The 25,063-nt window shown below is 39.8% G+C and overlaps 1 protein-coding gene across 1 annotated transcript; it reads right to left on the reverse strand.

Moving 5' to 3' along the window:
• Positions 1-1,666: 1,666 nt before the first annotated feature.
• NDUFA12 (NADH:ubiquinone oxidoreductase subunit A12) lies at positions 1,667-24,779 on the reverse strand. The gene is made up of 4 exons (XM_079715981.1): positions 24,675-24,779; positions 23,819-23,901; positions 20,479-20,566; positions 1,667-1,940 (listed from the first exon to the last, which is right to left on the reverse strand). Exons 1-4 carry the CDS (start codon positions 24,758-24,760, stop codon positions 1,760-1,762), a joined length of 438 nt encoding a protein of 145 aa, XP_079572107.1. The 5' UTR covers positions 24,761-24,779; the 3' UTR covers positions 1,667-1,759.
• Positions 24,780-25,063: the final 284 nt, after the last annotated feature.

Genomic DNA, 25,063 nt, shown 5'->3' on the forward strand with positions numbered 1-25,063 from the left:
GTTGCTTTCATTCCTAGAGGCCCTACAATAACTTTACCATAGTCAGAGATTGTTGCAGATCAGACCATTTCCTAATTACCACCTCTGTCCACCTTGTCCCTCCCCATGAGAACCACACGCATTTTTTTTTTTCTAATAGGTGAACCGCCAGCATACCCGACCCAGAAAGAACAGCAGCCAGGACAGAATTTCTAACTGCTCACAAGTTTCCCTTGCCAATCTATTCCCACTAGCATTTGAAAGCAATATTTTAGGCCCTGACAGAAAAGTCAGTGAAGTGGTAGACAGAGCATACGAAATCTCAGTCTAGCACAGGCCAGCTTTTAGTGTGTGGTGCTGCACTATACTGGTCGATCAGCAAATTGCAGACAGCTGCCCAAAATGACACATTGAACATAGTATCTCCTGAGGGCACCAAATTCAACCTGAATTCAACCCTAAGTAAGGGATACTCAGCAGTGAGGCTGTGGGAAAACTTTAATTTCTTATGATTGAGAAAGTTTCAGAACTCTTTTTCTTCAGAACTAGTTTGGTGTGTTTTTTTCTTTAGCTCAGTGGTTTCAGAACCTTGGCTGCAATGGAATTATTGAGGGGTGGGCAGGGTAGAAGAGGAGGCTTTAACAAATCCGGATGCCTGGATCCCACCCTCAGAGATGCTGGTTTAATATCTTGGGCCACTAGAGCTTTAAAAACGCCCCAGGTGACTAAGGTGCAGCCAAAAGACATTTTAATTCCTTCCAGATATCCCTATACCAACAGTTAGCTCCCCATTCTATCCCTTAATTTTCACATTAAGAAACCTGAGGAGTTAGCCAGGTCATACACTGCCCTGGGTTTCACAATGCCTTGAGTCGAGATTTGGGGATTAAGGTTCACTCTCTCCCTTAAGTTATCCGGCGCCCTTGAAAGCAACCATCTGACTCTAAAATCCTTGCATTCTTTTTCCATCACCGCTAAATTGTTCTATGGTGGCTGCTAACCAGTATCCAAGGACCTTAGCCCTCAGGGGCCTCGTGGATCCTGGCGACTAACGACAAGAGCTTGATAAGCTGATTACTGCAGCTGCTAGCTTTCCATCCAGAATACAGAGGGAGGTGGCACTGCCTTTTCATCCTACCCAACATAACCAGTTCCAAAGGTTCCTTATTTCCCTGAAGGTCTTTTGCCTACAACCCATTCTTTGGAACCAATCTGGACATTAGTTAAAGCTCTTTTGTTTGCAAGCAAAAAAAAAAAAAAAAGAAAACTTACTTAGCTTAAATTAAAATATATTAGAATAGATGGATCCTGGGATAGTTCACAGATCCAAATACACTATCAAAGAACCAAAACTCAGGAAATGGGACACCTCTGATAAACTTCTCCTTGCGGTGCTACCATAAAAGTCATCCAACTCCCATGTCTCAGCCCCTCTGTCTCTCCGTTCAAGTTTCAAATTCCCATGGGAAAATCTGTTTGGCTCAGCTCAGCATTAGGTCTTCCCCTATCAATCAGCTGTGGCAGTGCAGCAGGGCTGAAGCACAGACACAACCACGCAGGCAAGAGGGAAATGTAAATGACGTAGTCAGCCCAACAGAAGTCTACTTCAATTTCCCATGTTTGTGAGCTTCTATTTTGCAGGTGACAAATGACAAAGTTAAGGGCAAAAAAGCACAACAGACACTGCTTAATCAAATAACTTTAATCAAGTTAACAGTAAGCAGAAGTACAATTACAGGAAAAGCCCCATATTTTACATGTAAATTGTTTTTCGTTGTCTTTACTTGTAAGGTGTTGAAGGTGGGACCCACTCCTGAATCTTCTTTCTAGTGGTGGAATAAGGTACGTATTGTTGTGGAGTGCCACTCACGTTGAATTTATGGTTTGTCCAAATGAATTTACGAGCAGTAGGTGGTTTTGTTGTTGGAGGATCATCAGTCATAGAGTGAAGCCAACGATGCCTTAAAGAGGGAAAAAAAGACAGTTATGAAGAGGCAGCATAGTGTAGTGGGAGGAGGGTTAAGAGAGCAGTTCTCGAGCTACTGTGTTGCTTGAGCTCAAATCTCAGCTCCATCACTAACTAGCTCAACTTTTCTATGCCTGGGTTTTTTCATCTGAACATTCTTACTAAGAATGGTGCAAGGATTAAATGAGACAATACACATAAAGCACCTAGAAAAATTCTTGTGCATAGTAGGTACTCAACAAATGTTAGCTATTGCTGTTATAATTATTGTATTTCATCAAATCTAGGACACCATCAATTTTAAGATACACCATTATTTTATGTCTCTCTAAGAAAGAAAAAATGCTGCTAACTAAACTGTGACACTATTGATTATAACATGTATCCTAATTTTACGTATAAAAATGTATTTTAGAACTGATGACGTACAGTATTACTATTAGATGCTAGAGGCTGATTCCGGAGTTTCAGTATGCTCAGGATGCTCTGGTTCATGAAGCTCTAGTTTGAAACCTATGAGGCTCCTGCTGAAGAAGAGGGTCTCTGCATGCATCTTAAATCCAAGCTTAAGTCCGAACACTGGAGGACACACAGTTTGTTATAATAAAATTATTAAATCACAGCCCAAAGTTCATGAGTGTTTCAGCTTCAAGTGTTCATCAAAAGATGTTTGCTTGGAGGTGCCAGAAATCTGGCCTAAAGAAGAAAGCTAGGCATCTCCTTGGAGTATAGAGAACTGTCTCTCTAAAAACAGAGAAGAGACAGAATCAAAGTCCAAGGGACAAAGAGTAGAAGTGAGCAGAAAGCCAAGCTGAATTTATATGGGAAAGGAAGGGGAGAGAGAATTCATAACAAGACTCAGAGCTCACAAGACAAAGATGACCCTATGGGAAAAGGGAATGAGGTGACAGGCACAGAATTGCAGCTCCAAGAAAAAAAAAAGGGGGGTGGGTGGAGGACTGCCCAGCTACAGAGGAAGGGTCAAGTGGAGGAAGTTTCAGTAAAATAACTAGGACTAAAGCTAATGAGAAAAATTTATGATGCTATGTAAGTTTAAGAATATTTGCTAACAGTAATTGATAGATATAGCTAGGTAATTGGCTAAGACCTATGAGAATAGAGATAAAATATTTTTACTGCTGCTATATTTGTGTCTAAAGATAATTATATCATGATCAGCTAACACAATAAAGAATGAAGAAGTCTGTACACACTGGGCTGGTTTCTCTCTTACATCCTCCAAAGGAAACTGGACCAATAAACAACTACTAACATGAGCTCTGAAACCTAGTGAGACAGTGGTGGCGAGACAGGCTCCACGAGCTCCTCGAAGGCGGGATTAGCTGTCAAAACCAAGGCTCTTATTTATCAAGGGGCTTTGTGTAAGTTAAGGCACAGCAGAAATATTTAACTTTTGCCATCTGAGTCAGCTTAAGCAACTAAAGAAGATTTTTATTCAAATAATTGCCATCGAGACTCCTGAAAGTTAAAATATTTAAGGAACCACAGTCCAAAGCTTTTATATGCCTATTTAGTTACTTAACTGAGAGCTCATGGAGAAATAGAAAATGTTCAAGAAAACTAAGAGGGGAAATTCTCTGGTGGCCCAGTGGTTAGGATTCAGTGCTTTCATTGCCTGGGTTCAATACCTGGTTGGGGAACTAAGATCCTGCAAGCTGCATAGCATGACCAAAAAAAAAAAAAGAAAGAAAGAAAGAAAGAAAGAAAGAAAACTAAAAGAAATTTTTTACCACCAACACATAAAATCTGAAAATAGTCATCCAGTAAGGCTACTGGCTGGAGTCAGGGAATGACTAAACAGCTATTTATTCTCATTATGTTAGAATAAGAAACTATAAAATAAGAAAATGTTTATAGTATGCTAGGCTAATATAACCCTTCTGTTATATTATTAAATAAAGCCTAAAGAAATAATACCTTTTAGATTTCCACACTAGAGTTTTTGCAAAACAGGTTTTCATCTGGGTAATTTTTCTTCCAATTAATTAAAGATGCTAACGGACTGAGAGTATTGTCTAGAAAACTGTGTTGAGCTGGCATCAGACCCACTTCAATTTTATATCACTGTTATTATCTTACAGGACAAAATATAAAATTACTTAAACTTGATGATAAAGTCAGCGAGACTACAAATAAGGAGACTGGCGGAAAGGCAAAAAGTTATAAATACAAAAGAGATAAATATAATGAAAATAGATTACACTTTGGAAAAAACTCAGTACTCAAATATATTCAAGTGTGTCAAAATATCCTTTTTTTTAAACTTAATTTATTTATTTTTGGCTGCGTTGGGTATTTGTTGCAGTATGAGGGCTTCTCATTGCAGTGGCTTCTCTTGTTGAGGAGCACGGGCTCTAGGCACGTGGGCTTCAGTAGCTGTGGCATGCAGGCTTCAGTAGTTGTGGCTCACGGGCTCTAGAGTGCAGGCTCAGTAGTTGTGGCACATGGGCCTACTTGTTCTGCGGCATGTGGGATCTTCCCGGACCAGGGCTCGAACCCGTGTGCCCTGCATTGGCAGGCAGATTCTTAACCACTGCACCACCAGGGAAGTCCTCAAAATATCTTTTTTTTTTTTTTTTTTTTTTAAGAGAGAAGGCTTGAATTTTTTTTTTTTTTTTTTAAAGAAGATGTTGGGGGTAGGAGTTTATTAATTAATTTATTTATTTTTGCTGTGTTGGGTCTTTGTTTCTGTGCGAGGGCTTTCTCTAGTTGTGGCAAGCGGGGGCCACTCTTCATCGCAGTGCGCAGGCCTCTCACTGTCGCGGCCTCTCTTGTTGCGGAGCACAAGCTCCAGATGCGCAGGCTCAGTAGTTGTGGCTCACGGGCCTAGTTGCTCCACGGCATGTGGGATCCTCCCAGACCAGGGCTCGAACCCGTGTCCCCTGAATCAGCAGGCAGATTCTCAACCACTGCGCCACCAGGGAAGCCCTCAAAATATCTTTAATAACAAAAATATTAAATCACAAATACAACACAACTCAAATGGAAATAAATCCCATAAGTGGCTGATCCAATCCTCAGTTGTGTATGAGGAAAAAGTGTGGAAAGGAAGAGGAAAAGAACACTTTCCCCTTCTTTGAAAATATACTACTTCACTTAAGTTTGAGGTTGTTAGCCATTCAAAGTACAAAATGGAGGGATTTATTTGTGAAGAAAGAATTAAACAGCCTAATAGGAAATTTAAGAAATAAAAATATATACCATATAAAATAGATTTAAAAAAATCACTGTAGGGACTTCCCTGGTGGTGCAGTGGTTAAGAATCCGCCTGCCAATGCAGGGGACATGGGTAGGATCCCTGGTTCAGGAAGATCCCACATGCCGCGGAGCCACTAAGCCCATACGCCACAACTACTGAGCCTGCGCTCTAGAGCCCACGAGCCACAACTACTGAGCCTGCATGCCACAACTACTGAAGCCCGTGCACCTAGAGCCCGTGCTCTGCAACAAGAGAAGCCACGACAATGAGAAGCCCACGCACTACGATGAAGAGCAGCCCCCCCGCTCACCACAACTAGAGAAAGCCCGCGCGCAGCAATGAAGACCTAACACAGCCAAAAATAAATAAATAAATAAATAAATAAAAATGTTAAGAATAAAAAATCACTGCAAATGAAAACAGTCTTTAAGATGGATATTAATAACAAAGATAAAAGTTTAATTTTCCCTTTCAGAAAATTTCCAGAAATAAAATATTAACAAATAACAACCAACAACAACAAAAATATAGGCAGTTTTGAATCTTTTCCTTGGATAATACACATTATTAATTTTGGGAATCAAGGCTGGCTCCTATGTTCATGTTTCAGATGTTTTCACTTAACATTACTGAGCCAAGAAATACTAAAGATTTTTCAATTTTTCAAAAAATAGACTAAAAAAAAAACCCGCTCCAGATTGTTTTTTGAGGTAAAAATATTCATTATACTAAAACTATTATTACTCCATCCCACTTTAGTTTACGAAACATTCTCATGCATATCACTGAGTCACTTATTTAATACTAAGTATTTCATATTTTAAAATTGTGGAAACAGAATTGAAATGACTTTCCCAAGGTCCCACAGCATGTATGTTACACACTGAGGCTTGAACACAGTTTCCCAATGGCTGAAGAGAACATTTTGATCAGGGTCTTAATTACAATTAATAGATGAAAACTGGTTGGGATTACAATAGCACTTAAGTATCTGTCAAAATCTTGAGATCCATCTAACCACAGGATAAGACTGATACACTTAATGCAATAAAAACCAAAGACAGTCCACTACAAGATAGCCAACTCAAACTTTGTTAGCTCAGTAATTATTCTTTTTAATTAAATGCAATCTGAATCAAAATCTCAATAGGGTTTGACAATTATAATTCTAAGGATCAGCTGCAAGTCTATCTTAAGAACATTCTGAAAACTCACAACAATCAGGAAGGCCAGTATTACCAGACATTAAAGTCACAAACATTAGAATGGTATAAAAATTGGCACAAAAATTTTGTACCAAGATTTTGGTACAAAAGTACAATAATAAAACAGAAAAAAGTCCCCCAGACTAAAGGATATATAAGGTAAGTTTGGCATTTCAAATCATTGGGGAAAGTAAACATTTCTCAACAAATTATTCTAGGATAATTAATTTTGTTGAAAAAAATTATTAGGTTTCCCCAGCCATATATCAGGATAGATTGCAGATAGATTAATAGTGCACTGATACAAATGTGTGAATATTTATATTCATAAGATATATTGATATTTATAGAATATGAAGGACCATTTCTAAGCTTAATATCAAAGGCCAAAGCCATAAATAAGAAAATGGTAATTTTACTACATAAAAATTGAAGTGTTTATGTACTAAAACTCTGAAAACAAGATTAAAAAATAAAAGAAACGGGGAAATATTTGTAACATACAGAAAAGTAGTTCATCTATCATTACAAATCAGAAAGAAAAAGTCAAACATCCAATAGAAAAATAGATAAAAGATGTTAAAAGATAAGTCATAAAAAGAAAAAGTAAAAATGGCAAACAACAAAAAAGAAGTTTAATCAAGGAAATATAAATGAAAACAAGATATAACTTTTTACTTGCTAAACTGGCAAAGATTTTAACAAATAATAATAATACCCAGTATTTGTGAAGTTACAGAGAAATCAAACTCATATACAGCTGAATGTATTTACCCTGAGAATATAAATTGAAGGCAATTTGGCAGTACATACCAAACACTTATAAAACATGTACACTTCTGGATGCAGTAATTTTACTTGTAGGAATCTGCCATAAGGAAATAAGAATGTGTGGGAACATGCTTACAGACAAGGATGCTGACCTAAGTTTTATATATAACAGTGAAAACATGGAGAGAACAAAACCAAGAATAATATAGGGAATACTTAAATAACTCAGGGCACATCCACATGACAGAACATTAAAGCCTCATTAAATATTATGTTACAGAGAATATTTTATGACTTGAGAAAATGCTCACCATACGTTAAGCTTAAAAAGCAGGTTATTTACTTAATTTACTTAATGATACTAAATAGCATTTATAAGTCATGGGCACTGTTCTAAACACTTTACAAATACTAACTCATTGAATTCTTAACTCTATGAGACAGATGTTATTATCTCAATTTAATAAATGAGGAAACTAGAACACCGAGAGTCTAAATAACTTGCCCATGATAGTGATGCTAGGATTCAAAACTGGGATACTTCTTCAAAAAGTAACCCACTTACATTAAAAACAAAAACAAGGGATACATATGCATAGGAAAAGAGGAGATGGAAAGAATATATATCAAAATATTAACAGTAGTTTATCTTGGTGTGGTAGGATAATAGGTTACTTTTATTTGTTTTGTTATTTTCTGAATTTTCTGTAATAAACATGTACTACTTTGTAAGATAAAACAAAGCTATTAGAAAGAAAAGTCCTTCTAATTCAAAACAACTAGAGATGGTTTTAAAATCCTGCTCAATTCATCTGTCATTTATTTGAAACTGTAAGTAGGTTCTTCTACTTCTAACCTCATTTCATCCCACTTTAAGCCATCACTTAAAAAAAAAAATCACTCTCTTTAAAGTACTAAAGGTTTTAGTAGCAGATAGACTGCTTCTCTCAGTCTACCTTAATGGAAATTTTTCCTACGTCAATTCTACCGCACGAACGTCATTCACTACAGTTACATAGAAAAGGTTCAAACTGTTTTTTTTTAAATCCAGAAACCTCAAAATTTTCTACATGACTATCTCTAGCATATATTATATATATAACATCTTATGGAAAAACCCAAACGAACTTTTTGGCCAACCCAATACATTGCTAACCTGTGAACACAATACAGATTTATTCTGGAAATTGGAATCAAGAGTAGTGCCTTGTTCACCAAAAGTAATACATAGTTTATTTCCACACTCCAGGTATAAAATTTTCCAACAACTCATCTTTGTAAAATGTTAGAACCAGAAGCACTGAATAGTAAATGAAATGTGTTAAACAAAGGCTGAATTTTAAAAATCAAAACAATCTTGTCTTCTGCTTATAATTAGCACATTTTAACAGAGAAAGGTTATAAAGTAACATTCTGTAACACAGGAATATCTACTTAAACATGCAGTTTATAGTTTCTTAGAACATAGCCTCTTATATTCTGATTTTCCGGAGCAGAAACTAAACATTAGGAAGGATCTATTTTGAAAAGAAGCTTGCAACACATTGTACTGAATAACACTCATTTTAATTCAGTTCAGAGTATTTTACACAACACCTACTACCTGAAAAAGGATAGATTAAGCAGATACATCAAGAGGAAAAAGACAATATTCTCTGGCATTGAGAGATGGCCATTTATTTAGGAAAATAATATTTTAAAAGACTATAAGATACAATTCAGTGGGACAAGGTACTAAAAAGGACAGGTTGAAGTTAGAGAGGAATTTAGAGGTAAATATGAGCTTCAAATTCATACAAAAGCTATAAAAGAAGTGATAAGACATACCATTTTTGGATCAGCTACCAGAAGCAAATAAAATTACTGTATCCCAAAAGCAAAATAACAGTTGTTTCAAGTAAAACAGTATGTCTCCTTTTATTCAACAAATATTTACTGAGCAACTACCATGTGCTAGACACTGGTTTAGGCATTAGCAACACAACAGTGAACAAAGTTCTTACCATCAAGAAGTATGGTAGTTGGAGAAACAATAAATTAAATACTATGCAATAAAATGCCAGGCAGAGATAAGTGCTACCAAGGAAAAAACGAGAGCAGGGGAAGGGGACACAGTGTGAGAGAAGGACAGGGCTCTTTTAGCTAGGCAGTCTGAGGAGCATGAGCCATGCCACACCTGGGGAAATAGCTAGTGCAAAGTGACTGAGGTGGGAGTGTGCTCACCGCTCGAGGAAAAGCCAGCAGACCAATGTGGCTAGTAAGTCGAAAGTTAGCAGGGCAGTGAACAGGGCAGTATACGCAGACCTGGAAGGGCCAGGATCATATTCCAATTCCTTGCAGACCATGTAAGGAGTTGGAATTTTAACTCTCACCAGGATGGAAAGCCAGTGGAGAGTTCTGAGCAGAGGTCTGATGTGATCCGAGTTACATTTTAAAATAATCACCCTAATCACTTAGTATGTTGGGAATACTGGTGTATTGTAAGAATGTAAGCAAACCAGTTGGGCAGTTGTAGAAGTCCAGGCAAGAGATTACTGTGGTTTGGCCTGGGGTAACAGCCATAGGTATATCAGGCATGGGATATATTCAGAAAGTAAAGCAGAAAGAACATGCTGATAGGCTGGTTACTAGAGAAAGAGTTGAGGAGGACCCTTAAATTTTTGGCTTGCATAAACAAGAGTCATTTAAGGGCTTAGGGACATTTTGCTTGATAGGCTCATTAATTTACCTACACTGGGCATTTGAAGATATTTAAAAAATCAAATATATTACATTTATAGATGTGCCCTAAAATGCTTACAGGGATGTAATTAACTAAACTTGCAAATGGAGATAACTCTTTAGGAGAATTTAATCCTTTCCATTAAAGTTTATCAAACATTCACCAAAGAACAAGAGAATATGACTGTTCTTTATCTTTCTGCAAAAATATTCAATTTACTAATCTTGTTATCCTATTTATAAATAGAACCTCAAAGCTTAAGAGCAACTATGTTTTAAAATTGGCAGCTATAGTAAATATTCATTTTAAACCCAAACTGCCATTAATCCTGTCTATATACAAAGCCCCTAAGATAGTAAAACACTCAAACTGACAAGTAGAATATTAAGTGAAATGGGGAAAACATCTGTGATATATTACGTGAGGGGAGGGGGAAGAGAAACAAACTATTGTGTATAATAAAGAAATATGTATGTATACACACATATATCTACATATAGTTATTGCTAATCACAAACCGTCTTCTAAAGAAGGTGTGACCAATAAACTACAACCTGTTTTCCACACTGTGAACCTTTAAAAACATTCCTTCTCTACTCAAAAGCAGACACTCAGGTATTTGTTGAATCGGTGAACAAAATGTTAACAGTGCTTATTTCTTGGCCAAGGAATTAGAGTTTATTTTTGTTTGTACCTTGTATTTCTCTGGATTTTCCAAGTTTTCTGTAACAATTGTACATTTTTATAATCAGAAAAAATATTTTAATGATGATTATAAGGACTGTTTTAATAGCATGGAAGATTGCTTATATTATCTACAGAAGAAACAGAAAATAAAAGTGACTGATTATGAACACAACAGCTACACAAAAATTTATTTAAAAGGACTAAAGGCAATATGCCGAATGTTGACAGTGGTTGCCTCTTAGGGGTGTATATGGATTATCCCTGCCCCCTGACAGATTCTTTTAAGCTTTTCTGATCTCTCCACATTTTTTTCAAGAACAGATTCCATTTAGATTCGATGAAGTTCATATTGCCAAACCCATGTGGACACTTCTCTGTCCTTATCTTACTTAACCTCTCAGCAAACATCAATACAGTTAGACTTCCCATGTTTATTGAAATGCTAACCTCTCTTGCCTTCCTTCTTACTTTGCTAATAGCTACTATTCTTCTTTGCTGGCTTGACCTCTGTCCTAAGCTCCAGATTTATCTATCCTGCTGTTTACTTAACACAACCGTTCATTTGGATTTCCGACAGGTATCTCAAACTTAGTACATCCAAAAAAGAAGCTTCTGATTCCTACCCTCCACCCTCACAACCTACCCTTCTCCCAGTCTTCCCATCTGAATGAATGGTACCACCATCTACCCAACCTCTCAAGCCCCAAACCTAAGAACCATCTTTGATTCTTCTCTGTCACCTCCAAGTAATCCTCCTCATCTGCCACCTTACTCCTCTACAAGGCTTCTAGAACATATTGTCAACTGAAAAAAAGCTGACCACAATGATGTTAAGTATCCTAGATAAATTAACCCTACAAGAGAAAAACCGTTATCAATGTCACCATGGCACTGGAAAAATCTTCAAGGGCAAAATTAAGTTCTGTTAAAAAAAAAGCAAAAACTTTTTAACATATGCTGTAATTTTTTTTAAAAAGTACTTATGTATTACTTGAGTGATTTAAACATTAATTTTAATAAGAAAAATTAATATATGAGGAGAGACTAGTGCACTACATGGAGGAAGGAAAGACATATTACTTAAAATGAACAGAAGGTGCCACCAAGTGGGAAAAAAGTACATACACAGTAAAGAAAAATCCAGGCAAGCCATGGTTTTTTCTTTTTTAACTTTGTTCAAAGGATTTCAGAGTTCCAATACTTCAAACCACACACACAAAAAACTTTGTTTCGGGCTTCCCTGGTGGTGCAGTGGTTGAGAGTCCGTCTGCCGATGCAGGGGACACGGGTTCGTGCCCCGGTCCGGGAAGATCCCACATGCCGCGGAGCGGCTGGTCCCATGAGCCATGGCCGCTGAGCCTGCGCGTCCGGAGCCTGTGCTCCGCAACAGAGGCCACGCAGTGAGAGGCCCGCGCACCGCAAAAAAACAAACAAACAAACAAACAAACAAACACCCAAAACTTTGTTTCTCCTGATGTAGGTGAAAACAGTAATTTTATACTATTATGCAAAAAATAGCCCAGGGCTTCCCTGGTGGCGCAGTGGTTGAGAGTCCGCCTGCCGATGCAGGGGACACGGGTTTGTGCCCCGGTCCGGGAGGATCCCACATGCCGCGGAGCGGCTGGGCCCGTGAGCCATGGCCGCTGAGCCTGCGCGTCCGGAGCCTGCGCTCCGCAAGGGGAGAGGCCACAGCAGTGAGAGGCCCACGTAACGCAAAAAAAAAAAATTAAAAAAAAAATAAAAAAATAAAAATAAAAATAAAAATAAAAAAAAATAGCCCAAACCTTCTACCTTTCTACCGGTATTCAACAACATTTTATCTTGTCAAATTTCATGTAGATACTGATTACTTACTTGGTTTACTACCATAAAAATGAAAATAAAGATTATTGAGCATTACTGTATAGATGGTAGCAATTAGCTAACTTAAAGGTAAAATTAAGGGCAATCAAAAGTGGTATAAAACAGTACTTGTATCTACTGAAATACTTTGAGTATTCTATTCAATCAAGTTAAATAAGAAGAAATTAAAATCTCATTGCTGACCCCATAAATGAAGGAAGGGACTGTAACAAAGAAAAATAACAGACACTAAGTTATAGTATAGTATTAGTCTACCAGCTAGTATTCATTAAAGTGACTATAAACTCCAAGAGAGGATCATATATTTTGTTCACTACTATGAATATGTAAACGCATGAATGCCTGACACATAGTGGGGTGCTCAATAAATATTCATTTAATGGAATGAACTATATGTAAGCTGGGTGCTGTGCTAGGTTCTAGGCAATAATTTTTTTTAATTTTTAATTTTCAAGGTTTGTGTAGCTCCCCTGCCCATCCCAGACACTTGCACCACCATGAATACTTTTTGTTTATCTATTGGTAGACCTAACAGCCTTACCGACTGCTGACACATTCAAAGAAAATGAAAGCCTTGAGACAAAACAGACAAACCCACAAGATTTCTAATGTTCCCACAAGATCAGGGAACGTTACGTGAGCCACAGAAGTTCATTAAAGATAGTCCCTGGTTCTACCAAAAACACTGATGGCTCTGAAGAGAAAGCCTTCCCCAGGTGAGACTATGTAGCTAGCTACTGAACAGACTCAAAGACCATCATAGGCCACACTGGGCACCAGAAAACTCAGAAGGACAGAGGACAGGAACCACAGCTTGCCAGCTGGGAAGCATCAGGTGTTCCTCTCACTGGGAGACTTTGCAGTAGTTCATGCAGGTGACAGCCCACCTAGCCATCCAGGAGCTATTTTCTTTGACTCCCTAGATGACACAGCACAGGCTCAAGGGAGATGAGAGCCACATCAGGCAGGTGCAGGAGCTGCCCTGACTTAAAAGCTTCATGTCCACAAAAGCTGACATCTCTACTAACAACAACTCCATGGGCATGGCTTCAGGACTGCCATTGCCACAAGGGACAAGCTAGTTCTAAGAGCAGCAAGACAGGGAAGCCCAAACATAGCTAACGCATCAGGCATTTATAAAGCCTCTCAATCTAGATGCAGTTTACCAGTCAGGAATCAGTTTTATCCAGCAATATGATTGATACAATCTCATCTGGTTTCCAGGGTAACATTTAACTGAAGATCAGATTCTCTCAAACCTTTTACCAATGATTTACGAAAACTGCATACTACACTAGGTGAAATCTCATTTCAAGGCCTATCTCTAACACCAACCTCTATTCTGACCCCTGGACTAGTGTTTTCAACTGTCTACGCACCATGTTCACTTGGTTGTCTAACAGGCGTCTCGGAGAGAACTCTTGATTACCCCTTCCATTCTGCTTCCCCCATCCTGCCTGCTCTTCCTCTTCTCAGTAAATGTGCCACAAATAGTTCAGGCCAAAAACACTGAAGTTACGCTCTTCTCTCAAAATCCAAACCGTCAGCAAATCCTATTGAGTCCATCTTACTTCAAAATATGTCTCTGTGGTAGGCAGCCTCTAAGATGGCCTCCAATGACCACATCCTCCTGGTGTTCACACCCTTGTGTAATCCCCTCTCGAGTATGGGCTAGACTTACTGACTCACTTCTAACAAACAGAATACAGCAGCAGCGTGGGATGTCGCTTCTGAGATTAGGTTTAAAAAGACTGTGGTGGGCTTCCCTGGTGGCGCAGTGGTTGAGAGTCCGCCTGCCAATGCAGGGGATGCGGGTTCGTGCCCCGGTCCGGGAGGATCCCACATGCCGCGGAGCGGCTGGGCCCGTGAGCCATGGCCGCTGGGCCTGCGCATCCAGAGCCTGTGCTCCGCGGCGGGAGAGGCCGCAGCAGTGAGAGGCCCGCGTACCGCATAAAAAAAAAAAAAAAAAGACTGTGGCTTCCATCTGGGGTGCTCTCTGTCATTCACTCAGATTGTAACTCTGGGAAAGCCAGCTGTCATGTCATGAGGTGGCCTTGTGGAGAGGCCCACATGAGTGTTCTCGGAAGCAAGTTTTCTGAGGTCTGTCTGCAGACATGTGAATGAGTTTGGCAGTGGATCCTTCCAAATTCAAACCTCGAGATGACTGCAGCCCCAGATGATATCTTTGTAGCCTTGTGAGATTCTAAGCCAGAGGCATCCAGCTAAGCTATACTCAAATTCCTTACCCACAGAAATGGTGAGATAATGTTTATTGTTTTAAACTAAAATTTAAAAATCTGTTACACAGTAGTAGACAACTGAAACAATTCCAAATCTCACAACCTACATTACTGACACCTTATCCAACTTCCATCATCTCTGGATGGAGCTGGCCCAGACAACTACATAAATAGTTCCCTAAGTAATCAGCCTACTTCCACAAGGCTCCCTTCCTCTATTCACAGCAATCACAGAGATGCTTTAAACATTTAAATCAGAGTCCAAGAGCCATTAGGTGGGGCCAATCAAGGTAGGCATCTGTCTTTGCTTGGCATGGGGGGCAGAGATGAGGTGTGTGGCACCAGCCCAGTAAGGTGACAGAGCCTGAATGGGGAGAGGAGGGCAGCCACATGGGGGGAGGGGTGTGGCAAGGTGATGTGGGGTGCTGGAGGCAAAGTGAGCTAAGAAGGGAGGCCAGTGGTGGGGAGGTGGGAAGGCAGCAATGGGAACTTGGTTACCTACAGTGGAATTCATCAAATAAGTAACTCTGTTAAATAAAAGAGAAACAGATACATATACAGAAAGGGAGGAAACTAGAACATAACCTGCAGTGTTGGACTGGATTCAGTGGCATTGCTGTCAACGTATGGTTTTCAATATATAATGTGAAAAAGAGAGATATAGAAATCGAAATGTACACACACACACACAATCATTACAGCCATCTGAGCTTGTCCACTGAGATGCCCCAACAGCAATGAGCGTACCTTGTACTCAGATATTAGTTTCTAAATACTATTCTCTACTGAAAAATAGCAAGTCAGAAAATAAAACAAACACAGGGCTCCTCAGAGAAATGGCTGTTTTCATGGGTGGGGCAGGGAAAATATAAGATGAACCTGGAACACCTTTTGTCAGAAAGCAAGAAAGTGCTCCAAGAATGAGGGGGATATTTCAAAAGGACCCCAAATGCAGACTGAACAGGTTCCCACTGGTCAAACTGAGTTCAATTTGAGCAATAAAATAACGAATTATAGTAATGGATTACAACACATTGATTAAAATGACAGTTCATATTGATATAAATAAAGTTTGACGAGTAACTGGGTAGTTGCATAACCTCAAAGTATCTCCCCACAAAATGCCAATTAATTGTAAAGGGAAAATGAGTAACTTTAGAATGGAGAAATCTGGCACACACACCCTAATCAAGTGATAGAAATTTTCAGTAATGAGACAAATCAAAACTAGATGCCATTTAATAGAATGCAGCAAGAAGAATCTGACACTGCTTCTGTGACATTCCTGCCAAAGATGCATAGCCTCCATCTAGTCATGAGGAAACACTGCAAATCTATACCGAGGGACATTCTACAACACAACTGGCCTGTAATTTTCCAAAGTGTTAAGATCATACAAATCAAGGAAAAGCTGAGGAACCAAACCAGGGTGAAAGAAGCTAGAGAGAAATGAGGTCCACATAAAATGCATGACCAGATTCCCTTGCTATAAAGACACTGCTGGGACAACTGATGAAACTTGAAGAGGGTCTGACGATTAGACAGCAGTGGTGTATCACTGTTCATTTCCTAACTTCGATGGTTATACTGTGGTTATGTAGAAGAATGTCCTTGGCTGTAGGAATTACACTCTATAGTATTCAGCCATGATATGACATCATTTTCACAGCTCTGAAATGATTCAAATACTTGTAACTTTTCAAAAAGTTTGGGATTTTCCCCAATTTTTAAAAAATTGTAAAACAGATCACATCCTACCTAACCTTCCAATGACTTCCAGAGAACTTTAGAAAAAAAGCCAAGGGATCTACCCATGGTTTACAAGCTCTACATGTAGATGTAGCTCTTGAAAGCCCTAGCTATTTCTCCCACCTCATTTCCTGACATCTTCCCCTCACTCATTCCATTCCAGCCAAACTGGCCATATTGCTGTCCTATGAATACAAGCAATACATCTCAAACACACAGGACTTTTGCACCAGTGGTTTCTGCTGCCTGGAGCTCTTCATCCCCCACCCCCCACTCCTCCCCTCTTCAAATGTCACGCCCTCAAAGAAGCCTTCCCTAACGCCTGTATAAAACAGCCACCTCCCCTACAAGAGAGGGCCACTGCTCTTTATCCCTTTATGAATTCCTTGCATTTGCTGTTGCCTAAAATATATAACACATTTGTTTTTCTGCTTCCCTTCATGAGAGCAAGGACTTTGTTTTACTCACTGTTGTATCCCCAGTGCCCAAAATAGTTCTTGGCACCTGGTAGGTACACAATAATTATGTAAATGAATAAAGATGACAAATTGTATTTGTAATTCATTACTCTATATGTAAGATAATACCTGGCTCTCTAATAAAAGATAAATCAACCCAACTTCAGATGTATTCATGGATCAAATCAAAGGTAAGGTTAGAATTCTACAATGTATTGCACTCACTCAGCAAAGGGGGTTCTGAGAAACAAACAGTTGAGCTTATCCGAACCACTTCTCCCTACAAAGACTCATCACAAGCCTTTAAGCTTCCCTTACAAGCAAGGGTCATCAAAGTACTCAGACCTTAGGAGGCTCCACTCCACAAAGAAACTCAGCTTTGTATCCTCAGCTGCCCTCAGGCATCACCCCAGCAGGTGATGTTATCTTCTACAGCTTTCAGCTTCTTTTTTTATGTGATCTCAGATCTTATATATAAAAGGACTTGCTTGGCTGCATAGTATTTTTATCATTTCAGATTTTTAACTATTTAATAATTTAAAATGTGTTTCAGCCCGCATAATTTTCCCTCCCCCAGCCCCCAATCTAGATAGGTGCTTTGAAGGAGACGGCCATCAATCTGAACATGACAGCCCACAGGCCTTCCACACACTCTTAGGACCAACCCCTCCCCCAAAACAACCAAACAAATGAAAACTAGCAGGATACCTCGCCTCCTAAAGCCAACACTCCACTTTGAGATCTTGGTCTCAAACAGTGCCAACGTATATACAGAATGCCCCTTCGAGAAGGCAGACAGCTCCAAACCTAAAATCACAGCTCCTCAGATTTTAACAGACCATAGGTTATTATTTCCCATTAAAAAGAGCACAAAAATCCAGCCTCAAATGTAACATCAGTGCCGCTTTCTCATGTTAAGAGCCAATGAGTTTTATTAAAGACAGAATCCAATATTGTGGTCTTCAAACTACATCACCGACATGAGTAAATGCTTCTAATTAGTCCAAGTAGTGGACCAGAGGTAGGCAAAATCTTACAAACATATTTTGCTTAGCTCACATACTATTTTAAAAAATTATTCTGTCCAATCAAGTAGCCTATTCAATTTATCCTTTTAATTTAATTTTTTATAGATTTAATTAATTAATTAATTAATTACTTTATTTATTTTTGGCTGTGTTGGGTCTTCGTTGCTGTGCGTGGGCTTTCTCTAGTTGCAGCGAGCAGGGGCTACTCTTCGTTGCGGTGCGCGTGCTTCTCATTGCGGTGGCTTCTCTTACTGCAGAGCACAGGCTCTAGGCACGCGGGCTTCAGTAGTTGTGGCACGCGGGCTAAGTAGTTGTGGCTCGGGGGCTCTAGATCGCAGGCTCAGTAGCTGTGGTGTACGGGCTTAGCTGCTCTGCAGTACGTGGTATCTGCCCGGACCAGGGCTTGAACCCATGTCCCCTGCATTGGCAGGTGAATTCTTAACCACTGCGCCACCAGGGAAGCCCAGCCTATTCAATTTAAATAAAATAAATTCACTTCCTTAGTTGTATTACCCACATTTCAAAGTGCTCTGGGCCACGTGGGGCTGGTGGCTACCCTATTGGACAGCACAGATATAGAACATTTCCATCATCACGGAAAGTGCTATTGGACAGTGCTATATTTAAACTGACAAATATCTTTAAAATAAACATTTAAAAACAAGAAGTCTCACAAAGAAATACAGATTTCCACTTTCTCTTGAAAAATCATATCTAGGAACCCTTGGCTGAATTCCTACCTGATGGAACTGGAGAGAGTGAACAAGGCTGCCGCCCCCTTTGATGGAGTACGTGCTTTTCAGTTCAGTACAGTCCCCAATACCCCCAGCTGTCTCACACCTGTACTTCCCTCACTTAGGTCACATGCCTGGGTTTCTACCTGAGCCTTCAGAACGAAAGTGAATACTCTGAGATTATCCTAGTTTCTACTCAATAGAACACAAAACTATTTCTGATGATCAAGTTCAACTAAAATAAAATATCACAGCTAACCTGATACTTATTTTTAGTTTTTTGTGTGAGATTTTCTAGACCAACTAGAAAGGCTCTCTACAGTTTAAATGTGTATCAACCAACAACCTGTGAAATAGATATAAATACTTGCTTTGAAATAGTTTATTAAAAATTTGGTAACTCAAGTAAGAGCATTTAAAATTTCATTTCAGAATAGGCATATTAAAAATCACAGTTTTTACAGACCTAAGGAATTTGGGGGCTCTCAATTTACAGATGAGAAATCCAAGCTCCAGAGAGGTTAAGGAATTAATGCTTTAAGTCAAACTGCCAAATAAGATCAGAGCCAGAGTTCTTTTAGCCTTTCTCTTCACTATGGCCAGGTGAGACTACAGCACACTGTTTTCCCTCAAAGACAGACACACTATTATATATCCCAACATAGAATATGATTGGTGACACCTCTCCATCAAGAGATAGTCTTAACCTCTCTGGCTGAACATGGGCAGAGTTTTCTAATTGCCTTGACCAAGGGAATGCAGACTCAATACTGGATGATTTCCAAGACTAAGTCAGATAAGGCCACATGGCTTCTGCCTGGTCTCAGAGCATTTGCCTGAGCAGGCTCAGGCTACCGGAGGGTGTTCCAATCCAACACCCCAGCCACGCCCCCAGCTAAACAGCCAGCATCAACTGCCAGACACTGAGTGAACACACCTTCAGACTGCTGCCAGAGCTGCTCCAGGTCTTTACGCAAACCCTCCAACCCCCGCCTCTGGCAGAAGTGTCCTTGCTCAAAACCTGCCACCCCCCTTCCACCTCACCCCTGCCTCTAGCAGGAGTGAATATAAATCCTTCAGTTAAAGGGTCCAGAGATAAGAAAGGAAGCTACAAACAATAACCCAGATGGAACCAGATGGGACCAGCCAATGAATCTGACCTCCGACAGACCCAGAGTCTGATTATACATTGATTTTTTCTACATTAGCATATTATATGACACACCTACTGGCAGCCATGACCAGACATTAAAGACCAAAAAAGGATCAAAAGGGAGTGGCACCCCACACCCTGAGGGTGCGGGGAGCCCTGCCCTTCCCGGTAGACTAATGCATATGCCCCCCTATCACTAGCCTCACTCCTCCTCCTTTTGTCTTTACTCAATAAAATTAAATCCCTCTTGCCACCTGGGCGAGAAGTTGATCTGTGAACATAGTTCCCACTTCTCCATTCTTAGGCCACTGAGTAAAGCTTGTGCTGTGTCCATCTAAATCAGGGTCCATAGGACGTAATTCAGTAACAAGATGATTCTACTATCCAGCCTTTGAGTCTTCCACTTGAAGCCTCAGACATCCTGGAGCAGAGATAAGCCATCCCTGATGTGGCTTGTCTGAATTCCTGACCCACAAAAACTATGAAATAAATACTTATTGTTGTTTTAAGGTACTAAGTTTTAGGGTAACTCGTCATGCAGCCATCGCAATTGGGACAGATGCTTTCAGAACAACATCAACTTAAGAATAAGTTAACTTAAGAATTAACTGAAGAATAACTTAAGAATAGATATACAACAAATATTTGTGTAATGAAACAAATATTGCCAAGTGAAATAAAATAAAATGTTGACGTAGCTCACCATTCAGGGGGCACCATGCTTCCATCCACATCCCAGAATGTGTTTTTGCCGTTCATTTCAGTAGTATATATAACCCAGCGGTGACGGCCTGGATGGAAAGATCAAAATGTAGTTTAGAGAGATGTGAGGAAATAAAAACAACCTTTTAAAAAAATTATAATTGCATAACATCAAAGAAGACAACCTTTTTTGTTAAGAAAAAACTTTTATATGCTCTTACATAAGAGAAATGTTAGAGAACTAGAGCCCTGGGTGTATTACTGAAGGGAAACTCCAGGAAGTGTATGGCAAGCTTTTATCAACAACCTAGTGGCCGCCTCAGCAAAATCCCTGCATGGGGACTGAGACTCACTCTGTGGGTAGGGCTCAGCCCTTTCACAGTGGAGAACCCTTACTTCTCCCCCAGCTCCCCCTACAAGGGGGTATCGGAGAGGGAAGGGGAGGGATTATGTTTCCAGCTGTTCTGGGTATTCAGGAGAAAAAGTGCTCCTCCTAAGACTGGGGCAGGAGAAATGTATTCACAGCAATCACACTTGAATTATGTGTTTCCATATAAATATTTTTAAACAAACCACGAGATCCTTTCGGAAATTAGTGATTATTACATAATAAGCAAACACTATATATGATGGTTAGATAAGTAGAACAACTCATGTTATCAAAACAGTATGCTGTATTCTTTAAAAAATTTCTGTGAAATAGTTGAGAGCATAACCACAATTTACAAAACTGTTAGGCAAAGACCTGGATTTTAATGAAGACTGTCACTTTTTTTTTAATTTTTATTGTGGTATAGTTGATTTAATGTTGTGTTAGTTTCAGGTGTACAACAAAGTGAATCACTTATACATATATCCACTCTTTTTTATGTTCTTTTCCCATATAAGCCATTACAGAGTACTGAGTAGAGTTCCCTGCACTATACAAGACTGTCACTTATTATCAGTGTATATTAGGCAAGTTTTATGAGACTCAGTCTCTTTACCTATTAAAAATGGATGATTAGGGCTTCCCTGGTGGCGCAGTGGTTGAGAATCCGCCTGCCAATGCATGGGACATGGGTTCAAGCCCTGGTCAGGGAAGATCCCACATGTTGCGGAGCACCTAAGCTCGTGCGCCACAACTACTGAGCCTGCGCTCTAAAGCCTGCATGCCACTACTGAGCCCACGTGCTACAACTACTGAAGCCCACGCACCTAGAGTCTGTGCTCCGCAAAAAAAGAAGCCACTGCAGTGAGAAGCCTGCGCACTGCAACGAAGAGTAGCCCTCATTCGCCACAACTAGAGAAAGCCTGTACACAGCAACGAAGACCCAATGCAGCCAAAAATAAATAAATAAAATAAATAAAGTTTTTTTAAAAAGTGGATGATTATACCTACATCTTAAGGCTGCTATGAAAATTAAATATCACACACACACACCTAGTTCAGTATTGGGCACGTAAGTACATAATACACATTAATTCCTTCCATCTCTTCCTCATTGCCTTCACCCCCACAGAGGGAATACGGAATTCATCCCTGTAATGAATTTTAAGCCAATAAGCAAAATGTAATCTGCATTTACAGAGTTTTCCTAGGTAAACATATAATAAAAAAATATCAACTAACACTATTTAAACATGAACTTATCTATAAAAGAGACTGAAAAGATTTCAGCCAGGATTTGTTTCTTTTATTAGAGAAACCAATCTTGAGAATAAGAAACTAAAAGTAAACTATAATCTTATGAGGCAGGGGAATATGAAGGCAGATGGAGGAAACCTTGGGAAAGGTTTCATAGAGTTAGGCCATAATGACAGACCTGGGCTTCAACAATCTCATTTTATATATATATATATATATATATATATATATATATATATATATATATAAATTTTAAATGTGCATACTCAGACTCAGCAATACCACTTATAGGAATTTATTTTTAGGATATTTAAACAAGTGAATGTGGACATAGTTACAAGCAAGTTCACTGCAGCACTGTCTCTAATAGTAAAAACTTGAAGGCAATGTAAATGTCTACCAATAGTAAACTTTGATAAAATAATGGTCCTTCCATACAGTGGAATACAGTGTTGCTATTAAAAAGAATGGTGTGGGGGACTTCCCTGGTGGCACAGAGGTTAAGAATCCACCTGCCAATGCAGGGGACACGGCTTCCAGCCCTGGTCCGGGAAGATCCCACATGCCGCAGAGCCACTAAGCCCGTGCACCACAACTACTGAGCCTGCGCTCTAGAGCCCGCGAGTCACAACTACTTAGTCCACGTGCCACAACTACTGAAGCCCACATGCCTAGAGTCCATGCTCCACAACAAGAGAAGCCACCACAATGAGAAGCCCGTGCACCGCAATGAAAAGTAACCCCCACTCGCCACAACTAGAGAGAGCCCGAGTGCAGCAACGAAGACCCAAAGCAGCCAAAAATAAATAAATTTATTTTTTTAAAAAGCATATATTTTCTCCCTGTGAGGATATCAAACATTGTTCTGCAACTAGAGGTTTTCATGTTACACATATCTTTGATATATTTCTATACAACAAAGTATTCTAAAAAATGTGTAATTCATCACTATCCAATTGATGCACAACTAATGTGGCTTTCAGAATTTACTAATAAAACAATGCTGCAATGGATGTCTTTGTCTTGCAAGAATATTTGAGGTGAATTCCTAGAAGTGTTGGGACAAAAGATATGTGCAATGTAAACTTTAACAAAATTTACCAACTGTCCTCCAAAAAGACTGCATTAATCCATATATTCTTATGGCATTTCCCCAGCTGGAATTTATCAGATTGGCAAATAGTTCAAAATTTGATAGGTGAAAAAAGATAACACTGTTTTTTGAGCTGCATTTCTGTAATTACAAGTGAGTATGAGAGGGATAAATCAGGAGTCTGTAATTACAATATACACACTACTATATATAAGATAGATAACCAAAAAGGACCTACTGTATAGCATAGATAACTATACTCAATATGTTGTAATAACCTATAATGGAAGAGAATATTTAAAAAAGGAATTAAAAAAGTGAATCACTTTGCTGTACACCTGAAACTAACACAACATTGTAAATCAACTATATTTCAATAAAAATAAAAAATTTTTTTAAATAATGTATTCTTTTTTTAAAAAAAGTGAAGATGAGCACGTTTTCATGCCTTTGTTGGTCATTTAGTTTTCTTTTCCTGTGAATTATCTTTTTCTTTTTTCTATTGAGTTCTTCATCCTTTTACAAGTACTTTGTAAAAGTTCCTTGTACATTAAAGAAAACAAAGTCAAATCAAATCCCAATCTCACTCCCATTATTTATACCAAAAAATACTGAACTCACCAAAAAACTGCTTGTTGTCTTCGTAGTATTTGTTTCCATATTTGTCTTCCCCCACTAATGTGCCAACCCTCACATCATTTGCCCTGGGAATGTCCAAAAGAAAACAGACATTTTAGGAAGATTCTTTATTTATAACACACACATAAAGTGAGAATACCAACTTTCACAAACATAGACAGCTGTGCCAGCTAGAAAAATGAGGAGGTGCTGGGTATGGTCACTGGTTGTATACTTCTAGCGTTCATCCCCAGATTCACGGCCACTCATTGTCAGAGAATCAGCTTTCAGGTAAGAGCTCCAGAATCCCTGCTCTTGTTGTCCTAGTACCATTACAGCACAAGAAAAGAGAAACTGACCTAACTGATGTGCCTGAAGTACACTAAATAGATAGATGCAATATCGCCAAATTACAAGACTACTTTTATCTACTATCCCTAGGCCATGAGGCAATGGAGTTAGCAAAAAACTTCAGGAAATCTGGAAGCTCAAGTATTTCACTGTGATCACTTCACTCAACTCCTTACAGTACAGGGAAGGCAAGTGAAGGCCAGCGAAGGAGGGAAAAAAAAAAACTTTCCCAAGGTCACGCAGTGAGTGTTTGGCAATGCTCACTGCTCTCCAGTAAGCAGAGCAGGGGTGCAGCCCATATGCTCTCGCCTCCACGTCATGGCTCTGTCTCTAGAGCCGGCTTTGGTCCTGTCTCCGGGAGACCCCTAGACAGACTTTGGCCCAGGGGAAGCGGGCAAAGGCTGTCCTTGAGAAAAGCTGCGGATTCTCCAAGCCCAGGGCACTTTCCAAGAAACCAGCCAGCGCAAGTCCAGCCCCAGAGGCCAAAAGCATGGCTCTGGCCGCTTACCTGAAGAAAACCCGTAGATAGCCGCGGAGGCCTCCGTGTCCGCTGACCTGCTGCAGCCCGCGCTTCAGGACCTGCAGCAACTCCATTTCGTCCCGCAGGCCCCGCCTCTCCGGCGCGCTGCGGAAAACCCACCGGGGGGAAGCAGCCACTCAGCGGCAGGGAGCCGACCGCAGAAGGTTCCCACGCACGCGCGGCACGCGGAGGTGGTTTGCGCATGCGCGGGTCTGGAGCGCGCGGGTCTGGAGCGCGCGGGTCTGGAGCTCCCCCGTCAGGCCTCTTCCCGCTTTCCAGAAAAGGTGCGGTTGGTTGATTTCCCTCCGAAGCAAAGTTTTCAGAGATTGCATTTAGAAGGCAGGACATACAGTGGAAAGCTCACACCTAAACTAGGC

The sequence above is a fragment of the Hyperoodon ampullatus genome (assembly GCF_949752795.1).
Source record: "Hyperoodon ampullatus genome assembly, chromosome: 11".
NCBI classification, from domain to species: domain Eukaryota; kingdom Metazoa; phylum Chordata; class Mammalia; order Artiodactyla; family Ziphiidae; genus Hyperoodon; species Hyperoodon ampullatus.